We start from the raw sequence: 25,015 nt of genomic DNA, 5'->3' as shown, positions 1-25,015 counted from the left end.
CTTCCGACTTCTACTGTATGTATATATGTATGTATGTATGTATATATACAGTGGGGAGAAGAAGTATTTGATACACTGCCTATTTTGCAGGTTTTCCTACTTACAAAGCATGTAGAGGTCTGTAATTTATCATAGGTACACTTCAACTGTGAGAGACGGAATCTAAAACAAAAATCCAGAAAATCACATTGTATGATTTTTAAGTAATTAATTAGCATTTTATTGCATGACATAAGTATTTGATCACCTACCAACCAGTAAGAATTCCAGCTCTCACAGACCTGTTAGATTTTCTTTAAGAAGCCTCCTGTTCTCCACTCATTACCTGTATTAACTGCACCTGTTTGAACTCGTTACCTGTATAAAAGACACCTGTCCACACACTCAATTAAACAGACTCCAACCTCTCCACAATGGCCAAGACCAGAGAGCTGTGTAAGGACATCAGGGATAAAATTGTAGACCTGCACAAGGCTGGGATGGGCTACAGGACAATAGGCAAGCAGCTTGGTGAGAAGGCAACAACTGTTGGCGCAATTATTAGAAAATGGAAGAAGTTCAAGATGACGGTCAATCACCCTCAGTCTGGGGCTCCATGCAAGATCTCACCTCGTGGGGCATCAATGATCATGAGAAAGGTGAGGGATCAGCCCAGAACTACACGGCAGGACTTGGTCAATGACCTGAAGAGAGCTGGGACCACAGTCTCAAAGAAAACCATTAGTAACACACTACGCCGTCATGGATTAAAATGTCCAAGCCCGTCTGAAGTTTGCCAATGACCATCTGGATGATCCAGAGGAGGAATGGGAGAAGTTAATGTGGTCTGATGAGACAAAAATAGAGCTTTTTGGTCTAAACTCCACTCGCCGTGTTTGGAGGAAGAAGAAGGATGAGTACAACCCCAAGAACACCATCCCAACCGTGAAGCATGGAGGTGGAAACATCATTCTTTGGGGATGCTTTTCTGCAAAGGGGACAGGACGACTGCACCGTATTGAGGGGAGGATGGATGGGGCCATGTATCGCGAGATCTTGGCCAACAACCTCCTTCCCTCAGTAAGAGCATTGAAGATGGGTCATGGCTGGGTCTTCCAGCATGACAACGACCCGAAACATACAGCCAGGGCAACTAAGGAGTGGCTCCGTAAGAGGCATCTCAAGGTCCTGGAGTGGCCTAGCCAGTCTCCAGACCTGAACCCAATAGAAAATCTTTGGAGGGAGCTGAAAGTCCGTATTGCCCAGCGACAGCCCCGAAACCTGAAGGCTCTGGAGAAGGTCTGTATGGAGGAGTGGGCCAAAATCCCTGCTGCAGTGTGTGCAAACCTGGTCAAGACCTACAGGAAACGTATGATCACTGTAATTGCAAACAAAGGTTTCTGCACCAAATATTAAGTTCTGCTTTTCTGCTGTATCAAATACTTATGTCATGCAATAAAATGCAAATGAATTACTTAAAAATCATACAATCCGTCTCTCACAGTTGAAGTGTACCTATGATAAAAATTACAGACCTCTACATGCTTTGTAAGTAGGAAAACCTGCAAAATCGGCAGTGTATCAAATACTTGTTCTCCCCACTGTATACAGTGGGGGAAAAAAGTATTTAGTCAGCCACCAATTGTGCAAGTTCTCCCACTTAAAAAGATGAGAGAGGCCTGTAATTTTCATCATAGGTACACGTCAACTATGACAGACAAATTGAGAGAAAAAATTCCAGAAAATCACATTGTAGGATTTTTAATGAATTTATTTGCAAATTATGGTGAAAAATAAGTATTTTGTCACCTACAAACAAGCAAGATTTATGGCTCTCACAGACCTGTAACTTCTTCTTTAAGAGGCTCCTCTGTCCTCCACTCGTTACCTGTATTAATGGCACCTGTTTGAACTTGTTATCAGTATAAAAGACACCTGTCCACAACCGTAAAACAGTCACACTCCAAACTCCACTATTGCCAAGACCAAAGAGCTGTCAAAGGACACCAGAAACAAAATTGTAGACCTGCACCAGGCTGGGAAGACTGAATCTGCAATAGGTAAGCAGCTTGGTTTGAATAAATCAACTGTGGGAGCAATTATTAGGAAATGGAAGACATACAAGACCACTGATAATCTCCCTCGATCTGGGGCTCCACGCAAGATCTCACCCCGTGGGGTTAAAATGATCACAAGAACGGTGAGCAAAAATCCCAGAACCACACGGGGGACCTAGTGAATGACCTGCAGAGAGCTGGGACCAAAGTAACAAAGCCTACCATCAGTAACACACTACGCCGCCAGGGACTCAAATCCTGCAGTGCCAGACTTGTCCCCCTGCTTAAGCCAGTACATGTCCAGGCCCGTCTGAAGTTTGCTAGAGTGCATTTGGATGATCCAGAAGAGGATTGGGAGAATGTCATATGGTCAGATGAAACCAAAATATAACTTTTTGGTAAAAACTCAACTTCGTCGTGTTTGGAGGACAAAGAATGCTGAGTTGCATCCAAAGAACACCATACCTACTGTGAAGCATGGGGGTGGAAACATCATGCTTTGGGGCTGTTTTTCTGCAAAGGGACCAGGACGACTGATCTGTGTAAAGGAAAGAATGAATGGGGCCATGTATCGTGAGATTTTGAGTGAAAACCTCCTTCCATCAGCAAGGGCATTGAAGATGAAACGTGGCTGGGTCTTTCAGCATGACAATGATCCCAAACACACCGCCCGGGCAATGAAGGAGTGGCTTCGTAAGAAGCATTTCAAGGTCCTGGAGTGGCCTAGCCAATCTCCAGATCTCAACCCCATAGAAAATCTTTGGAGGGAGTTGAAAGTCCGTGTTGCCCAGCGACAGCCCCAAAACATCACTGCTCTAGAGGAGATCTGCATGGAGGAATGGGCCAAAATACCAGCAACAGTGTGTGAAAACCTTGTGAAGACTTACAGAAAACGTTTGACCTGTGTCATTGCCAACAAAGGGTATATAACAAAGTATTGAGAAACTTTTTGTTATTGACCAAATACTTATTTTCCACCATAATTTGCAAATAAATTCATTAAAATCCTACAATGTGATTTTCTGGATTTTTTTTCTCATTTTGTCTGTCATAGTTGACGTGTACCTATGATGAAAATTACAGGCCTCTCTCATCTTTTTAAGTGGGAGAACTTGCACAATTGGTGGCTGACTAAATACTTTTTTTCCCCACTGTATATTTGCGAGAAGAAAAAACATATGGGGGATTGGAAGTGATGCAGACAATTACATTGATGGAAGTTACAATCTATCTGCAATATTAAAGCAGAACAAGCTATAAAGTAAAAATACAGGAGTTTTGGTGCAGGTACAGCTAACTAGCACAAAAGTAATATTGCGATATTGTCAAACTAATATTGCGATATGTTGTCAAAAATAATATCACTACTTCTCAGTGTGGAAATGTCAAACAAGTGTGCAGGGAGGATATCTCTATAGTGTGGTTCCAGTTCTCCGTATATCAGCAGTCCCCATTCGAGAGCTTTCCACTCCTCTCTGTGCTATTGATGACTCCCCCTGTGTGTGTCCCCAGGAGAAGGATGCCAAGGTGTCCCTGCAGGCCCAGATAGAGAGCCTGAAAGAGCACAACCAGCGACTCCAGGAGGAGTCCTACAGTGCTTCGGCCAAGCTCAAGAAGTTCACAGAGTGGGTCTTCAACACCATCGACATGAACTGACTCTGTCTATGTGCAATAGACAGGAACACCTGAACACACGTGACCACAACACACTCAAACTTAAACTGATTCACACAATGGGTTCACAGAACCACAGGACTTGGTCTTTGATTCCTTCTACATGAACTGTGATTCTGCTATTGACATGGACCGATTCACAGTGGATCTAAATGCTGTATGATCAACATGAACTGAATCACTTTGGTCTTCAGCAATCCCATCATGAACTGATCTGCCATCATTCAACACAGTTGATCTGTAATACCGCCACCACTTACTGCTCAGTGAGAGGTTTTAAAGGAGGAGATAGAGGATGGAGAGAAACTGAGAGATGAACAGCATGCAATCTCTTCTTTAGGATTTGCTGGCACTGTACTGTAGTGTCCCTGCATGTCTGACAGAGATGTATTAACTTCCGTGGGCTATGATGATAACGACAATAATAAGCTTGACAATTCATCATCAACTACAGCTGTTCAACAATTTTATTTTGTAAATATATATGAACAGAAATGTTACCACTGAACATTAACATATAGTTTTACCACTTCCCCATGCCTCTCTATGGAGTGGCCTCATTTCAGGAGGGTAAAATGGGCTTACTGGATGCAGTTGTTCCAGATTGTACTATTGGTTTCTGTGTGAAAACAACTGGGCTGACTGGGTGGACGACTGAAAGGCGAGGGTTACTGTTCAATGAACTTCTTAGTGATGTTATTAATTCTTCTTGATCTATTTAAATTTTCCTACCAGAATATTAGTATGGTTCCTTCCTGGCCTGCCTGCTGTTTTGGATTCACAGTGCCACCTAGTGATTATAACATGTCAGGTTACATGGAAATACGTATCCAGACTTGATCCTGATCCACAGCATTTTAGAAGGCCTCTGGTGCCACACGTATTTGATCCTTTTCTGCTCTCTGTAGATGAAATCGGTACTGTATGCCATGAAATATAAAGAGGTTATGTAAATCCTGAAATGCCAGTTACAGTCATCTGTAAGTCTATTAGTAAGTCCAACCTGACCATTGGTCTGCTTAGAAGGGAGACCTGACACACCTATTACTGATGTGACTTGGTAGACCCTCCATGTCTACAGTCAGTTGTACTATTAAACCCCCAAGCTTCCCCTTATGTTCTTATACTGTACACCCTGTATATATCAAAGGATTCTGACGCTCATCATAATTTGCACCTTCATTCATGTTTTACAGCATGTGATGATGTTTCCTTTGAGCTGTGATGTGTAAAAATGTTTATATCTATTAAAGATATTTTGTTCAATTTTATATTTGTGCAAGGGTCATTGTAGTGATTGTATCTTTGTACAGCAGTCATTATAGTGTGGGTCTGCACACCCAAATGCAGATATGGTATGGACAGTGAGGGAAAAAGGTATTTGATCCCCTGCTGATTTTGTACGTTTGCCCACTGACAAAGAAATGATCAGTCTATCATTTTAATGGTAGGTTTATTTGAACAGTGAGAGACAGAATAACAACAACAAAATCCAGAAAAACGCATATCAAAAATGTTATAAATTGATTTGCATTTTAATGAGGGAAATAAGTATTTGACCCCCTCTCAATCAGAAAGATTTCTGGCTCCCAGGTGTCTTTTATACAGGTAACGAGCTGAGATTAGGAGCACACTCTTAAAGGGAGTGCTCCTAATCTCAGTTTGTTACCTGTATAAAAGACACCTGTCCACAGAAGCAATCAATCAATCAGATTCCAAACTCTCCACCATGGCCAAGACCAAAGAGCTCTCCAAGGATGTCAGGGACAAGATTGTAGACCTACACAAGGCTGGAATGGGCTACAAGACCATCGCCAAGCAGCTTGGTGAGAAGGTGACAACAGTTGGTGCGATTATTCGCAAATGGAAGAATCACAAAAGAACTGTCAATCTCCCTCGGCCTGGGGCTCCATGCAAGATCTCACCTCGTGGAGTTGCAATGATCATGAGAACGGTGAGGAATCAGCCCAGAACTACACGGGAGGATCTTGTCAATGATCTCAAGGCAGCTGGGACCATAGTCACCAAGAAAACAATTGGTAACACACTACGCCGTGAAGGACTGAAATCCTGCAGCGCCCGCAAAGGTCCCCCCTGCTCAAGAAAGCACATATACAGGCCCGTCTGAAGTTTGCCAATGAACATCTGAATGATTCAGAGGAGAACTGGGTGAAAGTGTTGTGGTCAGATGAGACCAAAATGGAGCTCTTTGGCATCAACTCAACTCGCCGTGTTTGGAGGAGGAGGAATGCTGCCTATGACCCCAAGAACACCATCCCCACCGTCAAACATGGAGGTGGAAACATTATGCTTTGGGTGTGTTTTTCTGCTAAGGGAACAGGACAACTTCACCGCATCAAAGGGACGATGGACGGGGCCATGTACCGTCAAATCTTGGGTGAGAACCTCCTTCCCTCAGCCAGGGCATTGAAAATGGGTCGTGGATGGGTATTCCAGCATGACAATGACCCAAAACACACGGCCAAGGCAACAAAGGTGTGGCTCAAGAAGAAGCACATTAAGGTCCTGGAGTGGCCTAGCCAGTCTCCAGACCTTAATCCCATAGAAGATCTGTGGAGGGAGCTGAAGGTTTGAGTTGCCAAACGTCAGCCTCGAAACCTTAATGACTTGGAGAAGATCTGCAAAGAGGAGTGGGACAAAATCCCTCCTGAGATGTGTGCAAACCTGGTGGCCAACTACAAGAAACGTCTGACCTCTGTGATTGCCAACAAGGGTTTTGCCACCAAGTACTAAGTCATGTTTTGCAGAGGGGTCAAATACTTATTTCCCTCATTAAAATGCAAATCAATTTATAACATTTTTGACATGTGTTTTTCTGGATTTTTTTGTTGTTATTCTGTCTCGCTATTCAAATAAACCTACCATTAAAAAATTATAGACTGATCATGTCTTTGTCAGTGGGCAAACGTACAAAATCAGCAGGGGATCAAATACTTTTTTCCCTCACTGTATATATATATACATACACACACACATACATATATATACATACATATATACATACATCCATACAGACACATATCCTTTTTAAAATTATATTTCCCTTCATTACTTTCCAACCCCACCACCCCTTCCCCAATTGGAGTAAACTAGTGAACAACAACGCTTAGGCCTCTACTTCCAGCCCATACATACTATATACATTTTATGGACACAGTCAAATTCTACAATAATTATATTTTGTTTGTTTTTACTCCTGAACTTCCTCCAATCATTTTCATGATGTCCATCTGGTTTGCTTCCATATGCCATATTTTTCTAACTGTGCTTTTTCACAAAAGCTCTCAACCTATAACCTATATACTTATTAGACACAGTATGCTTTACATTAGTTATCTTGTTGTTATTAGTTGTTGTTATTAGTCCCATCCTTCAGCTCCATTCAACACCTCCCATCTATCTCGTAACACGATCCATATTGGATTTCTATTTGCCACATATTTTTCAACTGTACTGTGATGTTTTACAAAAGTTCTGAACCTTTCTATTCTCATTGTTTCTACAGATCGTAAATTGAATATAAACATTTTTGCTAAAAGTATTATTATATTATTGATCGATTGACTATGACTTTTCAGATCACCCAGTAGTGCTATCTGCAGGGTTAGCTCCAGGTAAATATTGCAATCCTTTAGCCATTCCTGGACCTGTGTCCAAAAACAAGCTACAAATGGACAGTACCAAAACAAATGATCTAATGATTCTGTCTCTTCGCAGCAAAATCTGCAGAGCTGAGAAGATTGTATTCCTCATATAAATAACATTATATTGGTAGTAAGAATTTTTTATAATAATAAAAGTTTTGAATCCGGCATCGTTTTGCGTATCAATTCATAAACACTATGCCATGGAATCGGTACGTCAAAAATCTCTTCCCAACTATTTTGCAATCCATATGGGACGGCTGTCAATCCTTTGGTCCTTAAATGAAACTGGTATACTTTTTTATTTATCACAATTTTCTTTTACCAATTATATTCTTTAATGCAAGGCCGACAGACAAGTTCCTTACTTTTTCCCCCTTCCGTTTTCCTTTTCCATTTTTGCTGTAATGCTACAATTATTTGGTTGTAATTTTGGGTAGAGCAGACATTTCCATATGTTTTTGTTAGCTGCATGTGCGACAACTCCACCAGTCCTACCGATAATATCATTTACGAAGATATACCTTTTTTAAACATTTTGTCAAAAAGAAATGTTTTTTTATCAATTAGTATATTTGAATTTAACCACAATATTTGTTGCATTATTTGTTCTGTCGTTTCTGGAGGATTAAATTGAAATTGCAACCAACTTTCTATGGCTTGTTTTAGAAATAGTGATATTTGGGAGATTATTTCCTTTTCAAATAACTTAAAGTGAGAGGTTGTAATCTGAATAAAGGGAAAAAGGCAATTCTTGAACATTGGGTGAGACAATCTTACTAATTTGCTAGAGAACCAGTTCGGATTTAAGTATAACTTTTGTATGACTGAAGCTTTTAGTGATAGGTCTAATGCTTTAATATTTAATAATTTCTTACCTCCGAATTCATATTCATTATATAAATAGGCCAGTTTAATTTTGTCTGGCTTGCCGTTCCAAATAAAATGGAATCTTTTTTTCTCATACAATTTAAAAAACTGTTCGCTAGGCGTAGGCAAGACCATAAGCAAATAGGTAAACTGGGATAATACTAAAGAGTTAATCAGGGTGATTTTTCCACAAATTGACAGGTATTTACCTTTCCATGGTAGCAAGATCTTATCTATTTTTGCTAACTTTCTATAAAAATGTATTGGAGTGAGATCATTTATTTCATTTGGGATATGTATTCCGAGTATATCCACATCACCATCAGACCATTTTATTAGTAAACTACATGGTAATGTAAATTTTTTATTTTTTAGTGATCCAATACGTAATATAGTACATTTATCATAATTCGGTTGTAATCCAGAGAGGTTAGAAAATGTATCTACAGTGAGGGAAAAAAGTATTTGATCTCCTGCTGATTTTGTACGTTTGCCCACTGACAAAGAAATGATCAGTCTATCATTTTAATGGTAGGTTTATTTGAACAGTGAGAGACAGAATAACAACAACAAAATCCAGAAAAACGCATGTCAAAAATGTTATAAATTGATTTGCATTTCAAATGAGGGAAATAAGTATTTGACCCCTCTGCAAAACATGACTTAGTACTTGGTGGCAAAACCCTTGTTGGCAATCACAGTGGTCAGACATTTCTTGTAGTTGGCCACCAGGTTTGCACACATCTCAGGAGGGATTTTGTCCCACTCCTCTTTGCAGATCTTCTCCAAGTCATTAAGGTTTCGAGGCTGACATTTGGCAACTCGAACCTTCAGCTCCCTCCACAGATTTTCTATGGGATTAAGGTCTGGAGAATGGCTAGGCCACTCCAGGACCTTAATGTGCTTCTTCTTGAGCCACTCTTTTGTTGCCTTGGCCGTGTGTTTTGGGTCATTGTCATACTGGAATACCCATCCACGACCCATTTTCAATGCCCTGGCTGAGGGAAGGAGGTTCTCACCCAAGATTTGACGGTACATGGCCCCATCCATCATCTCTTTGATGCGGTGAAGTTGTCCTGTCCCCTTAGCAGAAAAACACCCCCAAAGCATAATGTTTCCACCTCTATGTTTGACGGTGGGGATGGTGTTCTTGGGGTCATAGGCAGCATTCCTCTTCCTCCAAACACGGCGAGTTGAGTTGATGCCAAAGAGCTCCATTTTGGTCTCATCTGACCACAACACTTTCACCCAGTTCTCCTCTGAATCATTCAGATGTTCAATGGCAAACTTCAGACAGGCATGTATATGTGTTTTCTTGAGCAGGGGGCCTTGCGGGCGCTGCAGTATTTCAGTCCTTCACGGCGTAGTGTGTTACCAATTGTTTTCTTGGTGACTATGGTCCCAGCTGCCTTGAAATCATTGACAAGATCCTCCCGTGTAGTTCTGGGCTGATTCCTCACCGTTCTCATGATCATTGCAACTCCACGAGGTGAGATCTTGCATGGAGCCCCAGGCCGAGGGAGATTGACAGTTCTTTTGTGTTTCTTCCATTTGCGAATAATCGCACCAACTGTTGTCACCTTCTCACCAATCTGCTTGGCGATGGTCTTGTAGCCCATTCCAGCCTTGTGTAGGTCTACAATCTTGTCCCTGACATCCTTGGAGAGCTCTTTGGTCTTGGCCATGGTGGAGAGTTTGGAATCTGATTGATTGATTGCTTCTGTGGACAGGTGTCTTTTATACAGGTAACAAACTGAGATTAGGAGCACTCCCTTTAAGAGTGTGCTCCTAATCTCAGCTCGTTACCTGTATAAAAGACACCTGGGAGCCAGAAAACTTTCTGATTGAGAGGGGGTCAAATGCTTATTTCCCTCATTGAAATGCAAATCAATTTATAAAATTTTTGACATGCGTTTTTCTGGATTTTGTTGCTGGTATTCTGTCTCTCACTGTTCAAATAAACCTACCAATAAAATTATAGACTGATCATTTCTTTGTCAGTGGGCAAACGTACAAAATCAGCAGGGGATCAAATACTTTTTTCTCTCACTGTAGCTATACCATGATATTTGCATTGCTACTAAGTAACCCTCCAATTGTTCTCCACTAATTCCCCCGCTAAAGCCCCTCCCCATCCCAAGTTGGGCCATCATCGCAGTGTTCAGCATACTACCCCCATCCCCCCGAATCCCTAGGCCCCAGAGAAAATATATATCCATTCAAATATCTTGCTTATCTTATTTTCCATCATTATCGATTAATATGCGAAATAATGTCGGCAATTCATTCTTGTTTTTTCCCGCTCGGCTCAAGAACATGTCCGACATGTCCGACAAGTCCTACAGTGTCTTCTGGAGAACCAGCTGTTTGTCAAAGCGGAGAAATGCAAATTCCATCGCTCCACCATCTCCTTCCTTGGATACATCATCGCTGCAGGCAATATACAGATGGATCCTGGAAAGGTGACAGCGGTGGTGGATTGGCCTCAACCCACCTCCAGATTGCAGCTGCAACCCTTCTTGGGGTTCGCCAATTTCTACCGCCGGTTCATCCGGGGTTACAGCACCCTGGCTTCCCCCCTTTCAGCCCTCACCTCTCCCAAGGTCCCGTTCACGTGGTCTCCAGCTGCAGATCGGGCGTTCTTGGACCTCAAGCACCGATTCACGACCGCCCACATCCTAAAAGCTGCATAGCCCAAGACCAAAAGCTGCATCCCTGCGCTTTCCTCTCACATCGTCTCAACACCACTGAAAGGAATTACGACGTGGGTAACCGAGAACTACTCACGGTGAAGATGGCGTTGGAGGAGTGGAGGCACTGGTTAGAGGTGGCAGAACACCCTTTCATAGTGTAAACAGATCACAAGAACCTGGAATATCTCCAAGCAAGCTCGATGGGCCCTACTATTCACTCGTTTCAACTTCACCATCTCCTACCGCCCGGGGTCAAAGAATGTGAAGCCAGATGCGCTTTCAAGCGTCTATAGCCCCGCTGCTACACCATCGGACCCCAAGACCATCCTCCCTACCTCTTGTCTCGTGGCTGCACTCATCTGGGGTATAGAGAACCAGGTCCGTGAGGCGCAGCGTTCAACCGGATGTTTGTCCCGGACTCTGCCCATTCCCACGGTTTTGGAATAGGCTCATTCCTCCCGACTGGCTTGTCATCCTGGCTCCTGTTGGACCCTGACCTTTGTACGACAACGTTTTTGGTGGCCCACCTTGGTTCCTGACGTCTCCACGTTCGTCGCCACCTGCACCGTGTGTGCTCAGAACAAAACTCTGCGGCAAGCTCCGGCTGGCCTTCTTCAACCTCTTCCATTCCTCACAGCCCCTGGTCCCATATATCCCTGGACTTCGTCACGGGTCTCCCTCCATCAGATGGCAACACCACTATCTATCACGGTGGTGGATAGGTTTTCCAAAGCCGGCAATTTCATTCCCCTTCCCAAGTTACCTCCCGAGTGGCGCAGTGGTCTAAGGCACTGCATCGCAGTGCTAGCTGTGCCACTAGAGATCCTGGTTTGAATCCAGGCTCTGTCATAGCCGGTCGCGACCGGGAGACCCATGGGGCGGCGCACAATTGGCCCAGCGTCGTCCCGGGTAGGGGAGGCAGGGATGTAGCTCAGTTAGTAGAGCATGGTGTTTACAACGCCAGGGTTGTGGGTTCGATTCCCACGGGGGGCCAGTATGAAAAATAAAAAAAGAATGTATGTACTCACTAACTGTAAGTCGCTCTGGATAAGAGCGTCTGCTAAATGACTAAAATGTAAGTTACATGCAATAATAGTGAAAACACCAAAACTATGAAATGACACATATGGAATCATGTAGTAACCACAAAAGTGTTAAACAAATCAAAATATATTTTATATTTGAGATTCTTCAAATAGCCACCCTTTGCCTTGATGACAGCTTTGCACACTCTTGGCATTCCCTCAACCAGCTTCATGAGGTAGTCACCTGGAATGCATTTCAATTAACAGGTGTGCCTTCTTAAAAGTTAATTTGTTGAATTTATTTCCTTCTTAATGCATTCGAGCCAATCAGCTGTGTTGTGACAAGGTAGGGGGGTATACAGAAGATAGCCCTATTTGGTAAAAGACCAAGTCCATAATATGGCAAGAACAGCTCAAATAAGCAAAGAGAAACGACAGTCCATCACTACTTTAAGACATGAAGGTCAGTCAATAAGGAACATTTCAAGAACTTTTAAAGTTTCTTCAAGTGCAGTTGCAAAAACCAGCAAGCGCTAAAGTTTGGACACACCTACTAATTCCAGGGTTTTTCTTTATTTTTACTACTTTCTACATTGTAGAATAATAGTGAAGACATCAAAACTATGAAATAACACATATGGAATCATGTAGTAACCAAAAAAGTCTTAAACAAATCAACATGTATTTTATATTTGAGATTCTTCAAATAGCCACCCTTTGCCTTGATGACAGCTTTGCACACTCTTGGCATTCTCTCAACCAGCTTGGCATTCTCTCAACCAGCTTCATGAGGTAGTCACCTGGAATGCATTTAAATTAACAGGTGTCCCTTCTTAAAAGTTAATTTGTGGAATTTCTTTCCTTCTTAATGCGTTTCAGCCAATCAGTTGTGTTGTGACAAGGTGTGTGTGTGGGGGGTTATACAGAAGACAGCACTATTTGGTAAGAAATAATTATGGCAAGAACAGCTCATATAAGCAAAGAGAAACGACAGTCCATCATTACTTTAAGACATGAAGGTCAGTCAATATGGAACATTTCAAGAACTTTTAAAGTTTCTTCAAGTGCAGTTGCAAAAACCATCAAGCGCTATGATGAAACTGGCGCTCACGAGGACCGCCACAGGAATGGAAGACCCAGAGTTACTTCTGCTGCAGAGGATAAGTTCATTAGTTACCAGTCTCAAAAATTGCAGCCCAAATAAAAGCTTCACGGAGTTCAAGTCACAGACACATCTCAACATCAACTGTTCATAGGGGACTGTGTGAATCAGGCCTTCATGGTCGAATTGCTGCAAAGAAACCACTACTAAAGGACACCAATAAGATGAAGAGACCTGCTTGGGCCAAGAAACACGTGCAATGGACATTAGACCGGTGGAAATGTGTCCTTTGGTCTGGAGTCCAAATTTGAGATTTTTGGTTCCAACCGCTGTGTCTTTGTGAGACGCGGTGTGGATGAACGGATGATCTCCGCATGTGTAGTTCCCACCGTAAAGCATGGAGGAGGAGGTGTTATGGTGTGGGGGAGCTTTGCTGGTGACACTGTTTGTGATTTATGTAGAATTCACGGCACACTTGAATTCCACAGCATTCTGCAGCGATACGCCATCCCATGTAACGATCCCGGCAGTCTGAGTCGGGTCCTGTCTGTGGTCTAGTTGTTCTGCTCGTGATCTCCAGTTTCCCGAGGGTGCTGGAACGCTCCGGGGAGCTCTCTTGATTTCCGCACCTGCATCCCATCAGCAATCTGCACACCTGGTCCTGATCATCACCCTTCTTAGGCTCTGGTCTAACATCCATTCCCTGCCGGATCGTTAGCCATTAACAGTATGTTTTGTCAGCGTATCAGCCTCTTAGTACTAGCGTTAGTTTTGTTGTTTTGCACCTTGTTGACCTGCCTTGTACTTACCTCAGTTTTTTTCTGTCTACAGTCATTCTCCCCGGAACCTTCACCCAACCCCTGCCGTGCCATCGTTTAATCTGCCACTTCACCTCCACCTACTCATCTCCGCCACCCGCTCCGTCTCCTGGATTATTCTGCACCTTTTGAATCTGTAATAAACCCTCACCTTCGTTCAACTCTCCTTGTCCTGGTCTGCTTCTGGGTTCTGTCTTAGGGAACCGTGACAGAACGATCCGGCCATTAATGAACCCAGCGGATCTGGACTCTGTTCGCCATGCCATTTCCCATCAGGAGAAGATGTTGGGACAACATAGCACGGTACTACAGGAGATCGCGTTGTCAGTTCGAACCTTTCTACCGGTCTGACGGAGGTCCAGAACCAACGCGAGTTTCCGGTGGAGGATCCACTACCGGTTTCACCCATCTCGCCTGCCGCTTCTGGAGCTGTGTCCTTCCGTGAGCCCAAGGTTCCGACGCCGGATAAATATGAGGGGGAGCTGGGAAGATGCCGTTCCTTCCTTATGCAGTGTGGATTAGTGTTCGATCTACAGCCCTACTCTTATGCCACAGACAAGGCTAGGATAGCCTTTGTGATTGAGTTGCTGCGTGGTCGAGCGCTGGAGTGGGCTTCAGCCGTTTGGGAACGACAGGATCCCTGCATGGCTTCATACCAGGGGTTCACGGCCGAGATGAGGAAGCTCTTCGACCATTCCGTCCGAGGGAGGGACGCAGCTAGGCGCCTGTTTTCGCTTCGCCAAGGAACTCCGTAGCGTGGCCGACTTCGTGATCGAGTTCAAGACGTTGGCTGTGGAGAGGGGTGGAATGAGGAGTCTCTGCAAGCGGTCTTTTACCAGGGTCTGTCGGAGCAGCTCAAGGATGAGTTGATCTCCTATCCGAGCCTAGTGACCTGGACAGCTTGGTAGCCTTGTCTATTCGGGTGGATAATCGAGTCCGAGAGCGAAGGAGGGAGAAGCAATGGGGTCCGTCCAATCGATCAGCTTCTCAGTTCCCAGTCGGGTCGGGTGGTGGACCAGAACACGTCGATCATTCTCCACCACAAAGGATTAGTGGAGAGGTTCTCTCTCCCGATTCTGAACCCATGCAAGTGGGGCGGCACGGGTTAACCAAGGAGGAGCGTCAACATAGACGTAAGACCAACTGTTGCCTCTACTGTGGTAGCTCGGGACATTACATCTCCACTTGTTCCCGGCGGTCGTCAAACTGCCCGGCTCGCTAAAGTTGGGAGGACTTTTAGCGAGCCAGTTTCAACCTCTCAGTACCTCTGTCAGACCCCGTTTCCGGCTACCCTTGTGAACAGGAATCAGAGCTTAGCGATTAACGCTTTTGTCGATTCAGGTGCCGATGGAAGCTTTCTTGATGCCGAGTTGGTGGAACAGCTGGGGCTTTCCAAGGAGCAATTGCCGGAAGCCATTAAGCGACCACTCTGAACGGCAGTAGTCTGGCACGTATCACGATGAGGACTGAACCGGTTAAGATGCTGTTGTCGGGGAATCATTCGGAGATGATTTCATTCTTCATTCTGCCGTCTTCCCATGTTCCTCTGGTCCTTGGATACCCCTGGCTGAAGGAACACAATCCCACGTTCGATTGGGTGACGGGCAAGGTAACGAGTTGGAGCCTTGATTGTCATGCTAACTGTCTCAAGACTGCCTGTCCCCATTCGGTTCCCAGTCAGGTGGTTGAGGCTAAACCCCCAGATTTGTCCCTGGTTCCCGAGACATATCACGATTTGGGGGAAGTGTTCAGTAAGCAGAAGGCTCTGTCACTCCCTCCCCACCGACCATATGATTGTGCCATCAACCTGTTCCCTGGAGCTGTCTACCCCAAGGGAAGGTTATACAGTATCTCCCGACCTGAACGTGAGGCTTTGGAGACCTACATCAAGGAGTCCCTAGCGGCTGGTCTCGTTCGTCCCTCGTCATCACCCCTGGGGGGCAGGATTCTTCTTTGTGGGTAAGAAGGATGGCTCTCTTCGACCGTGTATTGATTATCGGGGGTTGAATGACATCACGGTCAAGAACAAGTATCCCCTGCCCTTGATGAGTTCTGCCTTCGACTCCTTACAGGGTGCTACGGTGTTCACCAAGCTAGACCTACGCAATGCGTATCACATGGTCCGGATCAGAGAGGGAGACAGTGGTTGACGGGTTTCAATACACCGATGGGTCACTTCGAGTATCAGGTGATGCCGTTTGGACTGACCAATGCTCCAGCGGTATTCCAGAGTATGGTGAACGACGTCCTGAGAGATATGATCGGTCTCTTTGTGTTTGTTTATCTGGATGACATTCTGATCTTCTCGAAGGAACCTTCCGACCACGTCCAGCATGTCCGGCAGGTTCTGCAGCGATTGTTGGAGAATCGCCTGTTCGTGAAGGCCGAGAAGTGCGAGTTTCACGCCCACACAACATCCTTTCTCGGGTACATCATCTCCAGGGGAGAGATTAGGATGGACCAGGAGAAGGTTAGAGCGGTTCTGGAATGGGCCCAGCCCGGTACGAGATTGCAGCTCCAGAGATTTTTGGGGTTTGCGAATTTCTACCGCAGATTCATCCGGGATTACAGCCGTGTGGCCGCTCCGTTAACTGCCTTGACTTCCAGTATCAGGAGCTTCAAGTGGAATCCGGAGGCGGATCGAGCGTTTCTGGATTTGAAGAGGCGATTCACCAACGCACCCGATTCTCTCTCAACCGGACACGGCCCGTCAGTTCGTCGTTGAAGTGGGACGCGTCTGATGTGGGAGTTGGCGCCATCCTGTCGCAGCGATGCTCCACGGACAGTAAACTCCATCCCTGCGCCTACTACTCTCGTCGCCTTTCGCCTGCGGAGAGGAATTACGATGTGGGTAACCGGGGAGCTTCTCGCGGTGAAACTTGCCTTGGAGGAGTGGCGCCACTGGTTGGAGGGGGCGGAGCAACCGTTTATTGTCTGGACTGACCACAAGAATCTTGCTTACGTGCAATCGGCTAGACGTCTCAACTCCCGTCAGGCCAGGTGGTCGTTGTTTTTCGGACGATTCAATTTTTCCCTGACGTTCCGACCTGGATCTAAGAACGGCAAGGCGGACGCCTTGTCTCGGATGTTCTCCAAGACGGAGGAGAGTGGGTCCAAGACCGAGACAATTCTCCCCGGAACTGCGTCGTGGGAGCTGTTAGGTGGAGGATTGAGGAGGAGGTGATGGCGGCCCTTCGGACGCAGCCCGGTCCCGGTAACGGTCCACCCGGTCGGTTGTTTGTGCCTGAGTCGGTTCGTCCTGCGGTCCTCAAATGGTCCCACGCCAGCAAGATGGCTTGTCACCCTGGCGTGGCTCGGACGATGGCGTTTCTTCGCAGACGTTTTTGGTGGCCTGCCATGGCCGAGGATACTCGGGGTTATGTTGCTGCCTGTCCAGTGTGTGCGCAGAATAAGAGTACCAATCGGCCCAGCTCTGGACTACTTCACCCCCTTCCTATTCCCCGGCGACCATGGTCGCATCTGGCCCTGGACTTTGTCACTGGGTTGCCCGCTTCTGAGGGGAACACGGTCGTTCTGACTATCGTGGACAGATTCAGCAAGTTCGCCCACTTTGTGCCAATTGCCAAGCTTCCCTCTGCCTCGGAGACGTCCGAGATCCTGGTTAGGGAGGTTTTCAGGGTCCACGGTTTGCCCAGTGATATCGTTTCCGACCGTGGCCCTCAGTTTACCTCTGCTGTCTGGAAGTCCTTCTGTTTGGCCATTGGAGCTACAGTCAGTCTCACATCTGGGTTTCACCCCCAATCTAATGGTCAGGCGGAGAGAGCCAACCAGAAGATGGAATCCACGCTACGCTGCCTGGCCTCTTCCAACCCCACCTCCTGGGTCTCTCAGTTGCCTTGGGTTGAGTATGCCCACAATACTCTCCCTACATCTGCCACTGGGATGTCTCCCTTCCAGTGCCTGTATGGCTACCAACCTCCCTTGTTCCCTTCTCAGGAGAGGGAGCTCTCAGTGCCTTCTGTTCAGGCCCATATTCGTCGTTGCCACCGGACCTGGCATCGGGCCAGAAAGGCACTCCTTAGAGTTTCGGACCGGTATCAGCTCCAGGCGAATCGTCGCCGGATCCCCGCTCCCACCTACACCATCGGAGATAGGGTCTGGTTGGCCACACGGGATCTTCCTTCTACGGACTGAGTCTAGGAAGTTGTTACCGAAGTTCATTGGTCCGTTTGTGGTGGAGAAGGTGATCAATCCGGTGGCAGTTCGACTCAAACTCCCGAGGACGCTCAGAGTCCATCCCACCTTTCATGTCTCCTGCCTCAAGCCTGTTTTCCTCAGTCCTCTGTTGCCTCCTCCGCCTCCTCCTCCTCCTCCTCGGATGATCGGAGGTGGTCCTGCCTACACGGTGCGACGCATCATGGATTCCAGACGGCGGGGCCGGGGTTTCCAGTATCTCGTGGACTGGGAGGGTATGGTCCTGAAGAGAGGAGTTGGATTCCGCGGCGACAGATCCTAGATGCTGACCTCATCAGTGACTTCTACCGCCTCCATCCTGGCGCTCCGGGGAGTCCGCCCGGTGGCGTTCGTCGGAGGGGGGTACTGTAACGATCCCGGCAGTCTGAGTCAGGTCCTGTCTGTGGTCTAGTTGTTCTGCTCGTGATCTCCAGTTTCCCGAGGGTGCTGGAACGCTCCGGGGAGCTCTCTTGATTTCCGCACCTGCATCCCATCAGCAATCTGCACACCTGGTCCTGATCATCACCCTTCTTAGGCTCTGGTCTAACATCCATTCCCTGCCGGATCGTTAGCCATTAACAGTATGTTTTGTCAGCGTATCATCCTCTTAGTACTACCGTTAGTTTTGTTGTTTTGCACCTTGTTGACCTGCCTTGTACTTACCTCAGTTTTTTTCTGTCTACAGTCATTCTCCCGGAACCTTCACCCAACCCCTGCCGTGCCATCGTTTAATCTGCCACTTCACCTCCACCTACTCATCTCCGCCACCCGCTCCGTCTCCTGGATTATTCTGCACCTTTTGAATCTGTAATAAACCCTCACCTTCGTTCAACTCTCCTTGTCCTGGTCTGCTTCTGGGTTCTGTCTTAGGGAACCGTGACATCCCATCTGGTTTGGGCTTAGTGGGACTATCATTTGTTTTTCAACAGGACAATGACCCAACACACCTCCAGGCTGCGTAAGGGCTATTTTACCAAGAAATCACAAGATAGTGATTGAGTGCTGCATCATATGATCTGGCCTCCACAATCCCCCGACCTCAACCCAATTGAGATGGTTTGGGATGAGTCGGACCGCAGAGTGAAGGAAAAGCAGCCAACAAGTGCTCAGCATATGTCGGAACTCCTTCAAGACTGTTGGAAAAGCATTCCAGGTGAAGCTGGTTGAGAGAATGCCAAGAGTGTGCAAAGCTGTCATACAGGCTGTCACGTTCGTTTAAGGACGGGTCAGACCAGGGCGCAGCGTGAAATGCGTACATGTTTATTTAACTGATAAACACACTAACAAAACAACAAACCAACGAAACGTGAAGTCCTAAGGCTAAACACAAAACAAGCCTACTCATGGAACAAGATCCCACAACTAATGATACCAAACAAGCTACTTAAGTATGATCCCCAATCAGAGACAACGAGCGACAGCTGCCTCTGATTGGGAACCACACCGGCCAACATAGATCTACACATAAAGATCATTCACATAGCTATACACAACATAGAATATTCACACCCTGACTCAACATATAAGAGTCCCCTGAGTCAGGGCGTGACACAGGCAAAGGGTGGCTATTTAAAGAATCTCAAATATGAAATATATTTTGATTTGTTTAACACTTTGTTGGTTACTACATGATTCCATATGTGTCATTTCATAGTTTTGATGTCTTCACTATTATTCTACAATGTAGCAAATAGTACAAATAAAGAAAAACCCTTGAATGAGTAGGTGTCCAAACTTTTGAATGGTACTGTACGTCAGTTCATTAAGTGGGTGTAGTCTTCGATGTTACTATTTAAAAACCATTAGCCTTTGATTTGTACATCCATTTATTTATGTGCAGCCTGTAGAATATGGGCTTTCAATTAAATGTTAATGAAACCGTGGATTAACAAGCTATACATTTAATTATCTCTCAATTATCTCTCCATCTCTATTGCTCTAAAAGCTTATTTCAAATTCACTCTGTACATTCAAAGTGTAACTTGGCCTTTATTATGATTTCAGTGTCCTCTTAATGGAATGATTCTTATTTTCAGCATCAGTGGGTGCTGCTGCACTAAACGAAACATAGTAAATGTAAATCTGTAAATTAGTATGAAATGTAACATTTGGTATGTTTACATAAAACAGAAGATTACTTAAGGCAAAAATGAAAGGAGGGAGGTTGCTCAGGGTTGATGGGTCGGCGTATAACGCGAATTTCTAGCAACCCAAACTTTGCGTGTTTGAATCACATCACGGACAACTTTAGCATTTTAGCTAATTAGCAACTTTGCAACTACTTACTACTTTTGAGCTACTTTGCAACAACTTAGCATGTTAGCTAACCCCTTTCCCCTAACCCTAACCTTAACCCCTAACCCTAACTCCTAACCCTAACCTTAACCCTAACTTTAACCCCTAACCCTAGCCTTAACCCGTAGCCCTAATCTTAACCCTAACCTTAACCCTAAGCCCTAGCCTAGCTAATTTAGCCACCTAGCCACATATTATATCAATTGTACTTCGTAACATATCATACGAAATGGGTGATGGACATCCACAAATGAATACATACCATACAAACGTACCATATTATCAGACAGATTTACATTTGCTATGTTACGTCTACCCCTGAGTCCAGGTTGTGTGTACAGCTCTCTCTGCCCTGCTTTCCTGCTCTGCTACCGAGCATCCAAAGCACTCACGCTCTTCATCTCATCTCCTCTCTTCCAACCCATCTCTCACTCACCCTCTCTGCTCTCTGTCTTTCTCTCCTCCCTCTTTTTTTCTCTTTATCTTCTGTCTAATTCCCCCATCCCTCCCCCTTTCTCAACTCAATCTGCCTCTCACTCTCACACACACACACACACACACACACAGACAGAGAGGAGAGGGGAGCGCACATGTGAGGCGAGGATCTCCCTAACCGCTCCGCTCCACTCTGTACTCCCTCCCTCCCAAGGCAGACAGAAGACTGGAGAAGAGGAGGAAAGAGAAATACTGCAGTGACCAACCAGCTGCTCTCTCTCTCGCTGCTCCACTGCTTTCATCCTCTATTTTTTTCATTATTTAGCCCCCCCCCTCCCCGCCAATTATATCATGAACCTGCCTGCTGCTTGTTGCTAAGGACAGTAAAACAGGGAGCAGTGGACAAGGAATTATTTTGTTGCTAAGGTAATGAATGCTTCATTAGTTGGGAGTTGTCAGGAGCATTGTATTGGCTGGCTGGTGTGAGTGAGGGGGATTGGCTGTGCATGATCAACTGCATGTCTGTTTTGTGCCTGTTGTTCATAAACTTTTCTCCACAGCTCAGATTATCCTGTTGATGCTATGGAATTAGATGGTGACTGTCAGTGCATGTATGTCAGTGCCTGTGTTCGATCCTGTTAACGCTAACACAGACATCTATAGGACTGGTGTTCTGTGAAGTTAGATTTCCATGCTTTGGAAATGAAGTTGTTCCTATGAATTACAGGTTGCAGCAGTCCATAGCAAGGAGCTATTGCAGGTCTTCATCTATTCACCTAGGAATATCTTGTCTTGTAGGTGTCATATAATTCATACAGAATGTCTGAATGGTTGGAGAAATTGATAAAGGGATAGGATGTAAACTTAGTTTAGGAACTCCTGGTTACTTAGACATTCTGCTAATCAATGCAGGCTGCAAACAGCTCCTCAATCCATCATCATGGTGGCAATAACAACTTTGGATAATAAGTGGATAATGTGCATGATTACTGCTTCCTGCTCTATAGGATAATGCTCTTTGTGTGTTAAACAGTTGTAATAAATCATTACTATGAAAGACTCAAAGCAACCTTGCATGTCTAGTGCTGTGCAGCTAGTGGTTTATTGAATGTATTCAATCTCAATCTGATCCTCTAACCATGATAGTCTATGTTTGTTATGGATTACAATGCAGCAAGTGGCCACACTTCAAGACACAATTATGTAATTGTACTGAAACTCACTCGCCATTGGTTTCCCTCTGGCAAAATGTTGTTTTATTGATTTATACTATGTATGAAACTTTCATTTCATGCGATTTTGTACAGAATGTGCCATGATGCTCTCTCACTGCTGTTTCAGAATGCAGAGTTTCACAGCTCCTCCTTTCAGAACAACCATAACAACCTAGGAGACTTTCTTGTAGTGGAACACAAATAGTTATAAATAAATATGAGAAGACTTTTTTATAAAACTGTTCTTGGAAGCTTTATCGTCCCTGTCTGTTCTACGTACTCCAAAAAGATGAATGTGTCAAATTATGTAATCCTCTCTCTTTTTCTGCCTGACGCATGATTACAAATGCTTATACCAATCTGATACACATTATTACTCAACTGAAGAAGAATGATGATTGTAGCATAGTGAATTTAGATTATGAAAATCCATAGTTAAGCAGAAGAAATTATCCTGTAGAGCGGGAGAGAGGGAGAGAGGGAGAGAGAGAGAGAGAGAGAGAAAGAGAGAGAGAGAGAGAGAGAGAGAGCTGTAGTGGGATGGATATTGAATGGAGGTCATGTATAATCCCTTACGGTAGCTTTTTAAGCTTTACGTCATGAGAGTACACAGGACTGGCAAGCCTGATCACACTGTGTGGCTAATGTTGTCTTAGCTGTGCAAATGGTCAAGGTTTTAACCATAGTAGCTTGATTAATTCAATAACAGGCTTATTGCACATTACCTATGCCCAACACACTATGTACCTATTATAATTATTGTTTACAGTCTCTGACTCACCAATGTCCTGAACACCACTGAGTATCTATAGCTTATCAGCGGAAGGCTGTCCGATGCCTGATTATACATGACTGTTGCCAGGACATTTTGCCACTTTGACTCACAGGCCTGACATTTTTCTTGGCTTAGTCAGCTAGTTTATATTCACCTCACTGTATTGCATTACTGCTATGGCTTTGTTATCTGCCTGTATTGTGACAGGTGTTGTCACCTGAGAGAAGAGCAAACATTTTGGGGAATGTCATAATGATAATAATAAACTGACCGTGTATTTCACCCTGAACCAAATGAATACATTTATGGGCTATTATGAGTAGTTTTTGACATTGATGATGGTCCTTTCCTGAACTCCCCTCTGCTCCCTGTCTCTATGTGTCCATGCAGCCTCCTGAGCCTAGGACACAGCAGTCATGGAGGAGGGATCCAGAGACCAGGGACAACAAGGTGTGGGGACAACAGATCCTGAGGAGGACTCTCCCAACATGATCGTCTACAGAAAGGTATGTGTCTGTATGCGCTCTGACAGCCCATATAGCAAGGTATAGGACAATTTTATAATTTACAAGATGGTACAGACTCTATAGGTAAGCACCCAATGTAGTTATCCATTGGAAGACATGGAGCAATTTAATTTGAATGTTTCTGAAGCAGATTGGTACAGTAATGAATCTCACAGTGGTTTCTGACACCTCAGTGGTTTATCTCTCAATGTCTATAACACATTACATCTCAATATCTGAGCCAGATGAATATGACAGGAAGAGGCCTACCCACTGGCAGGTAATGGAACATGTTCTAAACCCTCCTTGTGTGTGTCTGTCAGAGACAACCGCTGATGTGACCCACACTGGCCACCACACACTTCTTCTGGCAGCCTGGCAGACTGTCTGCACTCTGCAGCCCTCTAAAGTTTTAATAAGCTCTCCATCAGTGTGGGTTTGGGAAGAAAAGGTCCTTTATGTGTCAAGGGTAATTATACAATCCCTATGGCACTTGAGTCTCAATGCCTGTGCTTCGATAGGAGAAGACAAAGGAGAGGGTGAGCGGCACCATGGGTAATGATGTAGTAGGACTCACAGGAAGTGGCTGCTCCTCCAAGGCTGGGCTCGTCTGCTTTCTCTGGAGCTGCTCATAAAGTGCTTGTTACCTTCACTCTCAGCTCCACAGCTCGCTCGGCACAGGCAGGCCCACTCAAAAACCTGCTTTTGATCACCCTAAACTAATCTCCCAACTAGTCCCAATGTGCTGACGATTGCGAAACTAAAGCAAAGAGTTGATAGATCGAGGCCTGATTCCATTCTGTTATTATTGTCGCTTTTGCTAATGACAATGCAATAGTGGGGAGAGAAAAACTAATGATTTGAGAAAAGGAATGGAGTCAATGGAAGATTGATGATGATATCGTTCAGGAAGACATTTTTCACTGATTGAACTTCTCTCTCTAATGTCTGTCTGAAGATGAGTATGATTATGGGAAGATAATGATTATAATGATCTGTGCCTTGTTCAGTGCTGAAATAAGGTTCCTAGAATGATCACTTAACCTCTACGGGATCGATGTCCCGTATACGGGACGGTTGAGCTAATGACCCCCAAGCTTCCACTTCCCCTGTCCACCTGAATGAGCAGTCAGAACATAAGCAGGCTTAATGTGGTTTAATGTGGTCACACGCCGTAAAGAGATGTTGAACAGTGGCTCTACATGTCAGACACCACACAATCAAATGAAGATTGAAGCAAATGTAGACAGCTTTATCTCCTAGAGCAGTGGTTCCCAAACTGTGGGTTGGGACCCACTTGTGGGTTGAGGCAGGGGTCCAGGTGGCTCGTGGGATTACATTTTTTGTGCATTGCAATAAAATAAAATACATAAATACTTTATATACAGTAAGGAAAAAAAGTATTTAGTCAGCCACCAATTGTGCAAGTTCTCCCACTTAAAAAGATGAGAGAGGCCTGTAATTTTCATCATAGGTACACGTCAACTATGAGACAAATTGAGACGAAAAAAATCCAGAAAATCACATTGTAGGATTTTTTATGAATTTATTTGCAAATTATGGTGGAAAATAAGTATTTAGTCACCTACAAACAAGCAAGATTTCTGGCTCTCACAGACCTGTAACTTCTTATTTAAGAGGCTCCTCTGTCCTCCACTCGTTACCTTTATTAATGGCACCTGTTTGAACTTGTTATCAGTATAAAAGACACCT

The 25,015-nt window shown here is 44.9% G+C and overlaps 2 protein-coding genes across 3 annotated transcripts in view; both read left to right on the top strand.

Moving 5' to 3' along the window:
* The window catches only part of LOC121539263 (signal-induced proliferation-associated 1-like protein 1), an 87,951-nt gene extending 82,970 nt beyond the window's left edge, over positions 1–4,981 (top strand). Inside the window, exon 21 of the mRNA XM_041847625.2 lies at positions 3,549–4,981. Within this exon, the coding sequence (XP_041703559.2) occupies positions 3,549–3,692 (144 nt within the window). The 3' untranslated portion in view covers positions 3,693–4,981. The remainder of the gene's footprint in view (positions 1–3,548) is intronic.
* LOC121539262 (regulator of G-protein signaling 6-like) overlaps positions 1–25,015 on the top strand; it is a 101,835-nt gene that overhangs the window by 5,962 nt on the left and 70,858 nt on the right. Inside the window, exons 1-2 of one of the 2 annotated variants that reach the window (XM_041847622.2) lie at positions 21,029–21,233; positions 23,187–23,302. In XM_041847622.2, coding sequence (XP_041703556.1) covers positions 23,213–23,302 — 90 coding nt within the window. In that variant the 5' untranslated portion in view covers positions 21,029–21,233; positions 23,187–23,212. Of the gene's footprint in view, positions 1–21,028; positions 21,234–23,186; positions 23,303–25,015 lie in introns of those variants that run through there. The other variant, XM_041847623.2, reaches the window with a different exon arrangement.

Source organism: Coregonus clupeaformis, chromosome 25, assembly GCF_020615455.1.
Source record: "Coregonus clupeaformis isolate EN_2021a chromosome 25, ASM2061545v1, whole genome shotgun sequence".
In the NCBI taxonomy this organism is placed as follows: domain Eukaryota; kingdom Metazoa; phylum Chordata; class Actinopteri; order Salmoniformes; family Salmonidae; genus Coregonus; species Coregonus clupeaformis.
The sequence above is the reverse complement of the archived record's forward strand: the minus strand, read 5'-3'. Positions and strand labels throughout refer to the sequence as shown.